This window comes from Lynx rufus, unplaced genomic scaffold (genome assembly GCF_022079265.1).
Source record: "Lynx rufus isolate CCGP_SWC_20201006 ecotype Redwood Valley unplaced genomic scaffold, mLynRuf1.p SCAF_4, whole genome shotgun sequence".
In the NCBI taxonomy this organism is placed as follows: domain Eukaryota; kingdom Metazoa; phylum Chordata; class Mammalia; order Carnivora; family Felidae; genus Lynx; species Lynx rufus.
The window spans coordinates 24,862,524-24,879,590 of NW_025814856.1; the positions used below are offsets into that span (position 1 = coordinate 24,862,524).

At 38.9% G+C, this 17,067-nt stretch overlaps 1 protein-coding gene across 1 annotated transcript in view; it reads right to left on the reverse strand.

Moving 5' to 3' along the window:
* DNAH12 (dynein axonemal heavy chain 12) overlaps window positions 1–17,067 on the reverse strand; it is a 222,817-nt gene that overhangs the window by 16,190 nt on the left and 189,560 nt on the right. The window contains exons 60-65 of the mRNA XM_047096900.1: window positions 14,900–15,058; window positions 14,632–14,776; window positions 7,223–7,373; window positions 6,758–7,011; window positions 5,485–5,625; window positions 2,635–2,772 (exon numbers count right to left, since the gene is read on the reverse strand). Of these exons, the coding sequence (XP_046952856.1) occupies window positions 2,635–2,772; window positions 5,485–5,625; window positions 6,758–7,011; window positions 7,223–7,373; window positions 14,632–14,776; window positions 14,900–15,058 (988 nt within the window). The remainder of the gene's footprint in view (window positions 1–2,634; window positions 2,773–5,484; window positions 5,626–6,757; window positions 7,012–7,222; window positions 7,374–14,631; window positions 14,777–14,899; window positions 15,059–17,067) is intronic.

Consider the following 17,067-nt stretch of genomic DNA (forward strand, 5'->3'; position numbering starts at 1 on the left):
AAATGTGAAATGATATGAAGGCCTGAATTTATTTCTCCTTTACATTTTCCCACACACAGGAATTTTGGTAGTATATGTATTGGGATGGTATAAGTTACTGGATGGGAGCTTTTTCTTGCCCCTGAAAATTACCTAATAGTGCAGGAATTATAGCAGAAATGGTACACAGTTAAGAAAAAATATCTCTAAATTCTCCAGAGCCAACTTAAAAGAAGATATCAATCTTTTTTGGAGACTTCCATGTTTTCAGGAGGAAGAGAAGTGTCAAGAGATATGAATAGGAGACAGACAGAGGGAAAGTACTCTTTGGGGGGGGGGGCGTGGTGAATAAGTTGTTTGTGAAAGAGGAGAGTTTCTCCCTTTCTTCTCTTTGGGGGAAAGAAAGGTGTGTTTAACTGGGTTTCCCTCCTTTCCCAAAACTAAAGGAAGAAACCACAAGAGAAATTCATGTTAAATTCATGGCAAATGCAAGATGTAGAGAACAACTCATTCCTTGGTTGTCTATCAACTTAGCCATCAGTTTCATTGATTAACCTTTTTGGAAGCAAGCAGTATTTTGCTGGTATGACTAGGTAAAGATGGTTTAAAGACTGCCCCCTCTCAAGTACCCTGTTCTTGAAGATATAAAAGATAGATTTAATCTATGCCTTCCAGCTCCAGTGTTGGGACCAGAAAGGTTGATGACACCAGAGGCTGCAGGCAGGGAGGGGCCTGGCCAGAAGGTGGAGAATTCTCAGTTGACTGGTTTTCTGCAGTAGGATGGTTTTAGCAAGACATTCTCCAAGCTTGCGCTCTATCTACTAAATTATTTTTAAAAAACAAACAAATCCAGTATTTAGAATCAATGTCATTTTATCATGTAATCGTGATTCTATAAGCGCTAATTTCATCAGTTGTTCAGGGATTTTCAAATTGATACGTTTGTTCTAGTTAAGGTTTCTGCCTTGTGTAAAAGAAAAAAGAGGGGCACCTGGGTGGCTCAGTTGGTTGAGCATCTGATTTCATCTCAGGTCATGTTCTCATGGTTCATGAGTTTGAGCCCCACATCGGGCTCACTGCTGTTAGTGCAGAACCCGCTTCAGATCCTCTGTCCCCCTCTCTCTCTGTCCCTCTCCAACTCATGCTCGCTTTCTCTCTCAAAAATGAATAAACATTCATTTTAAAAAAGGAAGAGTTGATAAAATATCAGCAGTTTCTATAAAAATTATTTGTTATGCTATAAATATGATTAAATATGCATACCCTTACAAAACCCCACCTAAGTAAAACCTAATAGCATCAAGTGGGTTTTATCAACACTTCTGGTTTCCCTTTACGAGGCTCCATGTCACAAAGGCTCTTGTCACAGCAAAGAAGCAGAAATATATTAATACTCTGGTTGTCCATCTGGATTACTATATTTATTAAAATATGACAGAAATAGTGGGAAAAGTATTGGGGTTGGAGAGACTGGAGTTCAAATCCTACCTCAGTGGGCAAACTCATTTCTTAGCTTTGGTTTTCTCAAAAATAGGGATAATACCAACCTTACAGGGGTGCTGTGAGGAATAAAATTAATATAGGTAATGTACCTAGTTCTAAGTCTGAGTCAGTAGGAATTTACAGCAGTTTTTTTTTTTTGCCGGGAGGGGGCCAGGGGCTGCTGACTATCAGAATAGATCACATTGTGAGTCTACAGAAACTGGAAAACCCTGCCACTCACTCTTCCAGCCTCTTTTATTTATTTTTTAAATGTTTATTTGTTTTTGAGAGTGTGAGCAGGGGAGGGACAGAGAGAGAGGGAGACACAGAATCTGATGCAGGCTCCAGGCTCTGAGTGGTCAGCACAGAGCCTAATGCAGGGCTTGAACTCACAGACCGCAAGATCATGACCTGAACTGAAGTCAGATGCTTAACCAACTGAGCCACCCAGGCACCCATTCCAGCCTCTTTCAGAGTTAAAGGTTAGGCCTGCAAGTTAGACGTTGAACTGGGGTTTAGAGGTCGAAAAAGCAGGAACAGCAAAGAATCTTTTTTTGATGACATCAGAGGGCCTGGAGTAGACCAGAGTCTGTGCAGCAGCTCTCTGAGCAGGGGTGTCTATTATTCCACCAGGGTTGAGGAGCTGCTGTTACCAAGACATGGTGTGAATCTGGATATGAGTCTGGATGCCTGGGCTGGCCAGCCATCTTGGTGATTCTATGATCTACCCAAATATTCATTTCATAAATTCCTTTTCTACTTCGAGCTAAATTGTAGCTTTGACTGAGCAGAGGAAGAGAGTAGAGAATAATAAGGACCTATAGAAAGCCAACACTTAAGGCAGGCACTGCAGAAAGACAGAAAGAACCAAGGTCCTTGATGGCAACACTTGCTGAATCAACCAACTCCAGAGCCTGTCCTTCCTCTGTACCTCTTTATTATGTGAGATGATAAGTTCCATTATGGCTTAAGCCAGTTCGAATCAGGTTTTCTGTTATTTGCAGCAGCAGAAATCCATAGAGATAGTGCTTCATAAACCATAGTTATAATTTTTACTACTATCTCCCACCTACTAGTGATGTTGGGAGGAGTAAGTTTATCTAAGCAAAGGGAATTGCCTAGGGCCTGACACACAGTGATCCTCCAGCAATGTTAATTCCTTTCTAATTTTACCTGTAGTTGTTGAATACTGATGCGTAAGTCAGATTCATTAAATCCATATGGAATATTCCAACCAAGAGGACCAAATTTCTTCCTCTCTTGCACAAGGGCATGAAAAAAACAAACTCCAAACAGCAACTTCTCCCATGCCTTTAGTATAAAAATTATGCAACAAGAGAAAATTTTGATCAGATTTCCATTAGTAAAATGAGGGGAATCAACAGTATTTTTCATTATATGAGTCTATGATCATATATTTCTGCAAACTTCTATTTAAAAACAATGCATACTATAAAAACTATTAATCTTATGACTCAAAACCTCCAAAGCTAGACAAACTGCAATATTAAACTTGATTAAAATGCAAAAGTTCTACCATTTGCCAAAGTAGTAGCTACTAATACTTTGGTATTGTTTAGATATTTACAACTTCAGTAGCTCAATGTTATCCTGTAGCCTCACTGGCATATGCTCACTACAAGTGAGCGAACATAGTCATTATGATAGGAATAAACCCAAATACATAGTTCCTGATTCTATGACTTTCCATGTGGAGGTCACTTTTGAAACCCTTGTTTATGCTCTCCTGGCGTCTTCATATGTGTCGGTGCTCTGGAGGATGGCCATCCACCTCTATGAAGATCCCCTCCCCCACCGCCCCAAGTAAATTTCAAGTATGCTACCTTGATGGTTTAAGTTAGATCATTTCAAACATAGCTCCAAATGCAGTAAAAATCCTTCCAACTACCTTCATATGACGCAGTAGTAGAAATTATTTTTATAATATTAAAGTACAAGCACAGGGGCACCTGGGTAGCTCAGTTGTATAAGCATCAGACTTCTGCTCAGGTCAAGATCTCGTGATCTGCGGTCAGTGGGTTTGAGCCTGACATCGGGCTGTGTGCTGACCCCTCAGAGCCTGGAAGACTGCTTTGGATTCTGTGTCTCCCTCTCTCCGCCCCTACCCTGCTTATGCTCTCTCTCTCTCTCAAAATAATAAACATTAAAAATTTTTTTTAAAAAATACAAGTACACCATGGCATTACTGAATACCTATATTCCTGAAATGTACATAAATTAAAGCATATTTTAAGTAATACTGAAAGAAAACTGTGGTGAAAGTTTTTTTTTAATGTTTATTTATTTTTGAGAGAGAGAGAGAGAGAGAGAGAGAGAATGCAAACAGGGGAAAGGCAGAGAGAGAGGGAGACATAGAATCCAAAGTAGGCTCCAGGCTCTGAGCTGTCAGTACAGAGCCCAATGTAGAGCCTCAAACTCACAGACCGTGAGATCATGACCTGAACTGAAGAAAGCCTCTTAACTGACTGAGCCACCCAGGTGCCCCTGTGGTGAAACATTTAATAGGGGAAACCTTTTGGCAATGAGAGCAATAACCTAATTTATGTGTATTTCCCACATATTTTCACACAATGGAGTTTTTCTTAAGGAAGTCATAATCCCTCCACATTTTTGGTCTGTGCTTGTGGGCCAGAAACGGTCCTGTGGTATGAGAGAAATCTTGGGATTTCTTGCAGGAGCTCAAACCCTAGATGGGGATCAGACATCATACCACCTTTTCCATTTTATTAAGCTCTTTTCCTAGCTAAAACACCAAATATCATCCTTTTCTCCCAGATTTTCAAATAAATTTATTGCTCAGAACTAGGGGCATGCAGAAGGTATGAAGCAGAGAGAAACTAGCTGGCTTACAAAGAATTCAATTCTTTATTTTCAATTCTATTATTTTTCTAGCTCAAATAGGCCAGTGTGATAAATGGCATGTTGGGGTGAGGGCAGGGAATCAATTTCCCTTAGTATTGACGTTTCTTTCCATGTGCAGAGACCTCAGTGTAACACTTCTGGATTTTCCCCATCCTTGCATTAATCACTGCAGGAGAAGGGACCTATCTGGTTGATAAATTTGGGAAAAGTTAACCAGATATGCTTTGCTCAGCTTTTCCCTCTTCGTCCTAGAAGTGAGCTTCTCTTGGGGAAGAAAATGTTCCTCTGTTCTCACTGAGGGTGGTTAAGTCTGTTTAATTCTATTCAGTGATGCCCCATTTGTTCACAGGTGTCTACTACATCTTCCAACCTAGTCTATATCAGTAACTAAGGTTAAAATTTCGTTCCCTTGAGGTGCCTGATGGCTCAGTCGGTTAAGCGTCCAACTCTTGATTTCGGCTCAGGTCAAGATCTCACGGTTGGTAGGACTGGGCCCCACTTGGGATTCTCTCTCTCTCCCTCTCTCTCTGCCTCTCCCCCACTAACGTGCATGCACATGCTTTCTCTCTCACACTCTCAAAATAAACTTAAAAAAAATTGTTCCCTTATGTTTATACTTTTTCCTGTTTCTTAGTGGTTAATGAAAAAAAAAAAAGGTTGATATTTATTTACTAGGACTCCTAAGTCCCCAATACCATGTGCAAATTACATGAGCACACTGAAAAGCATTATTAATATGTCAAAACAGTATCACTAGAATTTAAGTTCCATGATGGCAGATTTGTGGGGAGGTGTTTTATTTTATTCTCACTGCTTTATATCTAGTACCTGGGAAAGCACCTAACACATTTTGTGGAAAGAAAGAATAAATGATATGAAAATAGATTGCTACTCTTGGGTCTTAAACTCATTATTGGATTTTGGTGTACTAAGATATGTTCATTCAGTCAACAAACATTTATTTAAATGTCTACTCTGTGGGAAGCAGAGCACAAACTGCTGGCAAGAAAATGATGAACAAGATAGGTACAATATCAGTCTTCTCAGAAAATGCCAAAGCTTAACATTATTAAATATTTATATTACCATATTTTCTCACTTTAAAAACACATTTGAAAAGCTCCAGAAGCTGAACATTACCAGTTCCTTTCCCTGGCATCCACTGAAAAACTGAGAATCAGAAACGGGATCAGTGAGATATGATTGGAGGAGATTTAGCCGAAGACCTGTGGGAGGCTCATTAGTCATTTTTACTCCATTCTGTAGGATGGTTACTGGGAACTAAAGACAGAATAAACAGAGCATTACACAAGATAAGCAGCTTGAATCCCCAAAATTCAAACACTAGTTGGTTAAAAGTGCGTATGAAAGAGGACTCCAGAAATATATATTTTTAAGTTTATTTATTTATTTTGAGAGAGAAAGAGGTGGGGGAGGGAGGGGCAGGCAGAGGGAGAGACAGAGTCCCAAACAGGCTCTGTGCTGTCAGCACAGAGCCTGATGCAGGGCTCCATCTCACGAATCATGAGATCATGACCAGAGCTGTAATCAAGAGTCAGATGCTTAACCACCTGCGCCACCCAGGCGCCCCACTCTAGAAATATTTTTTAAGACCTCTTAAGGTTAAGCATTTAAGGCTTGATTAAGATACACAACGTTGGGTGCCTGGGTGACTCAAGTCGGTTGAGCGACCAACTTCAGCTCAGGTCATGATCTCGCTGTCTATGAGTTCAAGCCCCGCGTTGGGCTCTGTGCTGACAGCTCAGAGCCTGGAGCCTACTTCAGATTCTGTGTTTCCCACTTACCCTGCCCCTCCCCCACTCATGCTCTGTCTCTCTGTCAAAAATAAATAAACATTAAAAAAAATAGAAAATAAAAAAAGATATACAACGTAGGGGTACCTGGGTGGCTCAGTCAATTAAGTGGCCAACTCTTGATTTCAGTTCAGGTCATGATCCTAGGGTCATGGGATTGAGCCCTGTGTTGGGCTCCACTGGGCGTGGAGCCTGTTTAAGATTCTCTCTCTCTCTCTCTCTCTCTCTCTCTCTCTCTACCCCTCCCCCACTTGTGCCCCACTTGCACATGCTTTCTCTCTAAAGTAAATAAACTTGGCAACTTGTACAGAGCATACTGTGTGTTTAAAAAAAAAAGTTACATGGGTGCCTGGATGGCTCAGTTGGTTAATCATCAGACTTTGGCTTGGATCATGATCTCACAGTTCATGGGTTTGAGCCCCACGTTGGACTCTGTGCTGACAGCTCAGAGCCTGGAGCCTGCTTCAAATTCTGTGTCTTCCTCTCTTTCTCCCCTACTCCCACTCTGTCTCTCAAAAAATAAACATTAAAAAAAAAAACTTACACAATGTAAGAGATGACTAAATATACGTACTAAACTCCACATGAAATAAACATACTTTTGGAGAAGGATAACTTGTGAGCCAAAGCCTAAAGGATGGATTACAGACTTCAGGAGTAAAATCTTCACATATTTTTTCCAATACGGGCATCCAGGAGACAGCGAGGTGACAATTCTGTAGGCACACCCAAGTTCCTTCTTCTATCGCGGCTTTAATCATTTTTGTTGCAACTGGTCCTTGTCCTTGTCCCAGTGAAATAGCATGAAATTTATTTCCAGACATTGCTTTATCATTTGCAAATTTCAGCAGGCCTAAGAGAGCACAAAACATAGTTCCACTGCTTACTGTAAAATCATGAAATATACCTTATGTTTCAGTGTGCAGGCACATAACTGGAAGATTCCAGTTGCTTTTCCTTACATATACCAGATTTACTAACTGATCTACGATCATGTAAGAAATGGACATTGAGCAAAATGGATCATTTATAAGTTCCTAAAAGTTTGCAGGAGGTAGACTTACTGGCCATGGGATCTGCTCCTGGAGAGAGCACAAAAATTAAAGGAATGGTACAGTTTGAGTCCAAATAACTCTTTGTCAAATCAAATGGTGGAGGCTCCACAAACTTTTTCCCCAGTTTATCAGTTACATAATTTGTTATAGCTGGAGTTATCTGTTAAAGAGACAAAAGATATGATCTTTAGGTTAATTTTCATTTCACATAACAATTTTGATTATTACTGGAAATCAACAGAGTACAATTTGAGTCTAATGGTCAAGAAAAGCATGAAACATATCATGAAATGCAAATTTTTCTAATACATAAAAGATACCTATCAACTGATAGGACAAGACTAACAATCCAAAAGAAAAATGGGCAGAGAAGATGAACAGTTAATTGAAATCATTCTGTACAGCAGAAACTGCAAAATGTTCCCATTTCTCTCCTTTTGGTGATACAACCTCAAGTTTTCCCAACTTTTCTTGTACCTAGATGTGGCTGTGTGACTAAGTTTTGGCCAGAGGGATACAAGTAGAAGTTATATATGGAGCTTCCAGAACATTTTTTTTTTTATAAAAAGCAGTTTTATAAAAAGACCCCCCTCTTTTGGGGACGCCTAGGTGGCTCAGTCGGTTAAGCAGCTGACTCTTGATTTCAGCTCAGGTCATGATCTCAGTTTTGCAAGTTCGAGCCCCATGTTGGGCTCTGTGCTGGCTGTGGTGTCTGCTTAAGATAACCTCTCCCACTCACTCCCTGCCCCTCCCCTGCTCTTGTGCTCTCTCAAAATAAATAAGCATTAAAAAAAAATGCTCTCTTTTGCTTTTCAACAGATGTGGTATTTATGAGCCAGCTTCAATCTCGCTGATGAGGACCATATTCTAGGGGACTTTACTAGCATGAAAGAAAGAACTTGAATGTCTGGATGATCTCAAAAACAGACCTGCCCTGCCAGTCCTCAGGCATTTGCTCTGGGCTTACTTAAGAGAGACAGAAAGATTAACTTCTATTTTATTTAAGCTACTGTATTTTAGGTCTCTTTGTTACAGTGGCCTAGTCTATACCCTAACACTCATAATAAAAAAATACAAATTATAACTATACTTAAATGCCATTTTTTGCCTTTCAGATGGTTATGTTAAGGGACAAAGATAGTCTCTGTGTATTGACCCTTAGATTGTTTCCTTCTTCATAGCAGGCTGAAACCTATTAGTTCAAAAGCCCACTGACACCAAACTAAAATTTTTAGATATTCAATTATTGTAAACATAGCCCAAATAAGCAGATTTTTAGCCATTTACAGCCTGCCTATTTGCACCCAACATCTCCTAGCTATGGTAAATCCTAGGATATAAAGACCCCCAGCCACTGTAGCCCTTCAGAGCTCTGATCCAGGGACTCCAAACCATAGTGCTGTTGATAAATGCTACCAAGACCCCACACAAGCCTCTTCTCCCTTCCCCCAAGGGAGTTTCTTTGCCGTCTTCCTCTTTGGAGTTGTGGGACCCCCACCCCCCAAATCCCAGCATCTAGAGAGACTCCTGCTATGAGGGGCTTCCACCTCTCAGCATGCAAACCTGTTCCAGCATCGTCCAGCATAGCTCTTGTATGCTACTGCCACCTTACGTCCATGTCTTTTCCCCGATCGGTCCCCAGATTCCTCAACCCCCTCGAACAGATTAGCAAAGATACAAAAGTTTGCCAGCATTGTGTGCGGGAAAAATTATGGGTTAAACTGGTATTCTCATACACTGCTGTGGAAGAGTAATCTGGCCTAACTTTCATGACGGGCAATTTGGGAATGTCTATAAAATTACAAGTGGGCAAATCCATGGACTCAGCAATTTTATTCCCAGGACTTTATTCTGAGAGAGAGTTGCACATGGGAGAAATGACTTTTGAATAAGGTTATTTATTGCAGCATTTTTATAATTGTAAAGGTCCATCAATAGGAACTGGTTAAAGAATTTATGGTGTACACTTACAATGAAATAGCATGTAATTGTAAAAAAGAATGAGAAAGCTCTTTATAAACTGAGAGAGGAAAAAGCAACACGCAAAAACAGTGGATATGACTATTTGTGTTAAAAATAAATGGACAAAGAATTTGTGTGTATGCATATTTATATGTGCATAAAGGGGAACAAGAAGCAGATAACATTAACTGCCTGAGAGAAAGGATGCCCACTGACTGGGAGGTGCAGATTGGAGGTCTATCTTTCACTGTATTCACGTATTCTTGTGATTCAAACACTGTTTCAGTTTTGAGCCACAAGAATTAATTTAAAATAAAAGAGTGATATTCATCAACAGTAGCAGCAGAAAATAAGTAGAGAGGTATTAGATATCATCTTCTAAATGCCAAATAACTTTCTAAAGTAACACTGTAGGAATTTGGTGGAGGGAGGAGAGATCATCACAGACTTCTGCAGTCCTGGCATACATGGGGAAAAAGGATGGATCTTCTATATGAGAAATTTTGAGACGTTGTGAGCAATTCTGTGGGTTAAAACAGTGGAAGTTTCTCTTTTTTTCTTCAAATGTTTATTTATCTTAAGAGAAAGAGCATGTGTGTACAGGGAAGAGGCAAAGAGAAAGGGAGAGAGAGAATCCCAAGCAGGCTCCATGCTGTCAGCACAGAACCCAACACGGGGCTCCATCTCACCAACTGTAAGATCACAACCTGAGTGGAAATCAATAGTCGGATGCTTAACCAACTGAGCCACCCAGGCGCCCTAGAAACAGTGGAAGTTTCTTTTTTTAAATTTTTTTTTTCAACATTTATTTATTTTTGGGACAGAGAGAGACAGAGCATGAATGGGGGAGGGGCAGAGAGAGAGGGAGACACAGAATCGGAAACAGGCTCCAGGCTCTGAGCCATCAGCCCAGAGCCTGACGCGGGGCTCGAACTCACGGACCGCGAGATCGTGACCTGGCTGAAGTCGGACGCTCAACCGACTGCGCCACCCAGGCGCCCCAAAACAGTGGAAGTTTCAAAAAGATAAGAATGGAATGGCAGAAAAGAGGTATTATTAGCCAAGGTAACAAGACTATCAAGCTGTACTTCTGTCATTATTCTATAGGTATTGAAAGGCCACTGAAGGGTTTTCAAAAAGGACCTTGTAATGATGTAATAGATTTTTCTTCCTTTCTTTAATAACTTCACCTGGGCAATGAGGAAATCTTTTTTATCCTTTTACTATTAACACTATGTATAATTTCTATCTAGCACAGATCTTCAGTTGTACATCTTAAGGGAAGGGAGATACTGAGTACACAGAGACCTTGCCCCTCATTAATCTATACACAGACCAGGGCCAATGTTCCCTGAGATGATGTAGCTGCAATGAAGCATGATAATTTTCTGTAGAAAAAGTACCTTGTTCCAGTAATTTAATATAAAAAAAAAGTTATGACTTTTCTATAAGATTTTGATCCTTTATGTAAGATACTCTAGGGAAGAAATTATGGAAACTTGAACAGACCTGGAGATAAGCTTTGTGGTAGTTAATTTTAGGTGTCAGCTTTCTTAGGGCATAGTACCCAGATATTTGGTCAAAAACTAGTCTGGCTGTTGCCATGAAGATATTTTTAAAATGAGATTAATTTTTTAAGTTTATTTATTTATTTTGAGAGAGAGAGAAAGAGAGAGACAGCGTATGGGAGGAGCAGAGAGAGAGAGAATCTCAAGCAGACTCCACACCAACAGTGTGGATCCCAGCACAGAAGTTGAACTCATAAACCATGAGATTGTGGCCTGAGCCAAAATCAAGAGTCAGAGGCTTAACTGACTGAGCCACCCAGGCCCCCTGAGATTAATTTTTAAATCCGTGGACTTTGAGTTAAGTGAATTACTCTCCGTAACGTGAGTGGGCCTCACTCAATCAGTTGAAAGGCTAAAGAAAAAAAAGACTGTCTTCCACTGAGGAAGAGGAAATTGTGCCAGCACACTGCCTTTGGACTCGAGCTGCAATATTGATTCTTCCAGGTCTCCAGCCTGCAGATTCTGGATTTACCAGCCTCCACAATCATGTGAGCCAATTCCTGTCAATCTCTGTTTCTGTCTCACCTATCCTATTGGTTCTGTTTCTCTGGAGAATCCTGACAAACAGAGGCTTTAACTGAACTTAGTTTAATTTGATTCAGTTCAACTCAATTCAGTGACATTTACTGAGATATCCTATTATCTTCTAGGCACTGTTTTAAGTCCTGGAGATATTGAGCAAAATAAGACATGGGTCCTGACTTCCAGAAGCTCAGAATATAGTGGGAGACACTGACAAACAAACAATATATTTATTACAATATAATTATTGTATATTCCAGCGTGGTAAGTGCTGTAATGTTTAAGCACAGGTTCCCAAGCATGGCAGACTAGGCAATTACCCCATACTTGGCATTGAAACAATATCTCCATTGGCCATCAGGGAGCCATTCTGTGGAGTGCAAATTAGGCAAGAGTTTCCCAGATGCAGAGCTAATCATTCCTAAGTTTCTAGTGAACAAGGGAAGCTATAGGCGATAAAATAATGAATATATCATTGTTTTGGCCTTAAAGAGACTATTGTCCAATGAAAGGAACGTATATATACATACAACTATTGGGTAGGAAATAATGAGGTAAGTTTTAACAATGTACAAAGGTCTTTGAAGTTAAAATAAGAAGAAATACTCAGGAGTCAAGTAATTATGTAAACTTCTGTTTGAATCTACTCAGAGCCTAAGTGAAGCATTAGATAATGCTCCTTCTGAAGCTCTACTAAAAACATAAATGTAAAAAAAAAAAAAAAAAGAAAAGAAAAGGAAAAAAGGAAAGAAAAGAAAGAAGGGATCAGTGCAATTCTTTCAATATCTCATTTTATACATGGAGCTCAGAAGGGTGAGGTGACTTTCTCAAAGTTCAAACTACATGTATAAACATAGTTTTTGGTTTTCTGCTTAAAAGTTTTTCTTTTGAGCGGTACCTGGGTGGCTCATTTGGTTAACCATCTGACTTTGGCTCAGGTCATGATCTCATGGTTCATGGGTTCAAGCCCCACGTCAGGCTCTGTGCTGACAGTGCAGAGCCTGCTTGGGAATCTCTCTCTTTCTCTCTCTCTCTCTCCCTGCTCCTCCGCCACTCATGCTTTCTCTCTCTCTCAAAATAAATAAACTTAAAAAAAATAAAAGTTTTTCTTTTGTAACACCATAATCGCCTTTCTTGAATGTGTGAAAATCGGAACTAGCCTGTTTAATTCACCAATAGAAAGATTTTTGTGTCCATTAGCCATCTGTATGTCTTCTTTGGAAAAAGGTCTGTTCATCTCTTCTGCCCATTTTTTACCTGGATTATTTGTTTTCTGGGTGTTGAGTTTTGTAAAACAGTATGGAGGTTCCTCAAAAAGTTAAAAACAGGACTACCTACCATCCAGCAATTGCACTACTCAGTAAAGGATACAAAAGTAGTAATTCAAAGAGATACATGCACCCCACCTCCATGTTTAACAGCAGTACTATCAACAATAGCCAAATTTTGGAAAGAGCCCAAATGTCCATTGACTGATGGATGGATAAAGAAGTTTGGGTATACACATACATACACACACACACACACACACACACACACACACACACACTGGAATATTACTCAACCATTAAAATGAATGAAATCTTGCCATTTGCAATGACATGGGTGGAGCTAGAGAGTATTATGCTAAGCAAAATAAGTCAGACAGAGAAAGACAAAACCCATATGATTTCACTCATATGTAGAATTTAAGAAACAAAACAGATGAAAATAGGGGGGGACAGAGGGGCAAACCATAAAATAGACTCTTAATTATAGAGAATGGAGAGTTGCCGGAGGGGGTGGTGAACAGGGGAGTGGGCTAAATGGGTAATGAATATTAAAGGGGGCACTTCTTGTGATGAGCACTGACTATTGTATGTAAGTGATGAATCACTAAATCCTACACCTGAAAACTAATATTATACTGTATATTAACTAACTGGAATTTAAATAAAAACTTGTTAGAAGAAAAAAAGATTTTTGTGCATATTTAAACTAATAAAATTATGACATGTGTAAGATTTTCTAACACCTTTTACTTCCAGCCAATATGGTCCTTTCTGCTAACAGGGACCAGATTTACCCTCCCACATAAACAACAAAAATGGGCAAAATTAAAACAAAAACAAAAACAAAAACAACCATTTTCAGACACTGAGCAATTCAGACAACAGGTGGTAGAGGACTTTGATCTCTGCCAAAGAGGAAACATACAAGGTGAGTTTGCTTAGGCTTTCTTCTGGGAGGTACATTTCAGCCTGTGGAACAGGAAAAGCCATTAAAAAGCAGAGCAACACAGTGTTGCAGAGTTGGGAAGACAGGAAACTCTTAAACTCTGGTTTAAGGAGGGAGGCTACTGGAAGTTACAGAGTTCAGAGCAGAAGGGAACTACCCAGAATCTGCCTAACAGTACCCTTGTATCTCTGCTGAATGCTGTGGTGTGGAAGCATAGGCCAAGCAAAGAGTGGCTGGGAAGCTATGAACTGGGGATCTACAGAGCTACCAGAGTTCATGCAAGGCCGGGAATCATTCAGATTCCCAGCCGCCATAGTGGAGAGCTCTTGGTGATCACTGGGATATTCAGTAAAGTCCCCAGAAGGGTCACAATTTAGTAGTGGAGTTAAATTATCTGTTGAGCTAAACTATCTGTCGAGAAAAGGCTATTCTACACTTGTGCTAACAATTTTTTTTTAATTCTTTAATGTTTATTCATTTTTGAGAGACATAGAATCTGAAACAGGCTCCAGGCTCTGAGCTGTCAGCACAGAGCCCGATGTGGGGCTAGAACTCAGGACCAGCGATATCATGACCTAGGCCAAAGTCAGACACCCAACTGACTGAGCCACCCAGGCACCCCAAAATAAATGAACTTTATAAACAAACAAACAAACAAACAAACAAATAAATAGAAATAATTAACAGAGCAGTCACCTATAGTATAATACCAAGCAGTCTAATACATATCTAATTGGAAACATAAGATTGGGGTGGCAAAAAATATTTGAAGAAATAATGGCCAAAATTTTTCCCAAGTTGAGAAAAACTATAAACCCATATATCCAAGGAGCTCAATGAACCCCTCTGAGCATCTAGAACGAGGGCTAAAGAACCAAATAACAATTACTTTAAACCTAGAACAACTTCTGTTTTTAAAATTTGAGCATAGTTGACATACAATGTTACCTTTGTTTCAGGTGTGAAACTTAGATTTGATAAGTTTATACATTATGCTAAATTCACCACAAGTGTAGCTACCATCTGTCCCATTACACTGCTTTTACAAAGTCATTGACTATATTCCCTTATATTGTGCCTTTTATTCCCCAGACTTATTCTTAAATGGCAAATTAGCTGGGTTCGAAATAGAACACATTTGTCTTTTACCTTATCAGGTCTTAGGCACCGAAGAATTATTATCTTCTGTAGTTCATTCAGTCTTTCATCCATTGGTGCTGGAAATTTAGCATTATGTGGCTCTTTACTGTCATAGATTTCCCGCCATTCAGTTATATGTTTGCAAAAATGTTCCCTAATGGAAAAAAAGCTAATTATTATTTCACTGGCAGATAATTTAAAAAGATATTGTTAAACAAGGAGATTACAAATGTACCCATCCTTACTCAATTCTAAATCATCAAGTTTAAACAAATACCTGAGTTCTTTGAAGGCAGGAAATTCACTTGCCCGACAAATTTCCTCCCAGCTTTTATCTGATAGCCAAGTTGGGTCAGGATTTTTCTCAGTACTCTTAAGACTTACTCCTCCAGTTAAAAGAAACATCAGTTCCTGGTACTCAATCTCTTTCTTTGCCCTGTATTCCCAAAATAAAGACTGCTGTAAATTGCTGATTTTAAAATGGAATGAAATCAATTTCTGCTTCTATAGCCTCAATGAAATAATCAGAACTGATTTACCCTACTGCCATAAACAACTAGAAAACTGGAAAAAGTGAATGAAACGACTGTTTCTGGAAGTTATACAGTAGCCAGTGCAACACTGCGGTCCCTGAAAAAAGGGAGACAAATATGATTGTCCAAATCAATCGCTATGATTGCCCCAGATATTTGCCTGGAGGCACTTTCCAGACTATAAAACAGAGAGGTGATCAAAATCAGAACCTGATAGTATTGTTGAGTTGAATGAACAGAGACCAGAGTTAAGGAAGGCTCAGGTGGTAGAATTTGTGGGCTGAGTCCCAGAGAGGATGGAGATACATGGAAAAGGGCTTCAGAAATCTGCATGGGTATCCTCTTGATTCAATTGCTAAACACTAAGTCATATGTGAATAGGGTAAAACTCCAGGAGACCAGGCAGAGGATATCTGGGAAGCTGTAGCCTGAATAGCTCCTGAGCTTACACAGAACTTGGAGAAGTGAATTCTTACCAACTAGAGATAAATCTTTGTTAAACACCAGAGGAATTCAGAGGCAACATCAGAGGGATCACGCCTTAGTAGCAAAGCTAACCTAGTTTTAGAATTAAGTCTATTCTAGAGCTACTGTAAGAAAGCTTAAAAACAAGCCTTGGAAACATCAAACTAATGCAGTAATTTAACTACTTGCAAAAGTAAAGTCTAATGCTTTTTAAAGGAATTAAAAGCCCTTAGTATTTATCAATGTAAAATTCACAACATCCATAACCAGGAGAAAAGATCAGTCAATAGATACATAGAATGATAGAGATAATACAACAAGAAGACAAGAATGTTACAAGAGCTATTATAAATATGCTGAAGGAGTTAAAGCAAAACGAACGTAATGAAGAGAGAAACAGGCCATAGAAAAAATAACAAAATGCAACTTCTAGAGATAAAAAGTACAAAATCTAAAAGAAAAATTCAGGGGCACCTGGGTGGTCTGTTGGTTAAATGTCCAACTCTTGATTTCAGTTCAAGTCATGATCTCTTGGTTTATGAGATAGAGCCCCACGTGCTTGAGATTCTCTCTTTCCCTCCCCCTCTGCCCCTCCGCTGCACACTCACTCTCTCTCTCAAAATAAATAAATAAAAATAAAAGAAAAATTCACTGATTTCTTTCCAGATGTAGAGAAACCGAAAGGATTCATTGCCAGTAAGACATACAGCATTAGAAATGTTAGAGAAGTTTCAAGTAGATGGAAATTTAGATCAACACAAAAGAATAAAGACTGCCAGAAATAGTAGCTATGTAGGTAAACATAAAAGACTTTTTTCTTATTATTTAAGTGTCTTTAAAAGATTATTGACTACTTAGAGCAAAATAACAACATGCTATGGGATTTATAATATGTACAAGTGAAATATATGACAATAATAAAACAAAGGCTAGGAGGAGAGAGTTGGAAGTAAATAGTTATAAGTTCTTATACTATATGTATATATATGTATATGTATGTGTGTGTATATGTATGTGTGTAAATATATGTATATATATAAAGTTTACCTGAAGATAGACTGTGATGTGTTAAAAGGTATACTATAATCCCAAAGATATCACTACAATAATAAAACAAAAAATTATAGTTAGTAAGTTAACAAAGGAGATAAAATGGAATCATAATAAGTACTTAATTCAAAGAAAAAGAAAATGAGGAAATGAAACAAATGAGGAAATGAACAGATGTGCGAAACAGAAACCAAGTTGTAAGATGGTAGATTTCAACATAACTCTATTATGTCATTGAATATAAATGGTCTAAACAATTTCATTAAAGGTAGTGATTATCAGATTGGACAAAACAAATAAGACCTAACTACATGTTGTCAACAGAAATACAGCTTAAATATGAAGACACAAGTAGGTTAAAAGGAAAAGTATGGAAAAATATATACCATGCTAACAC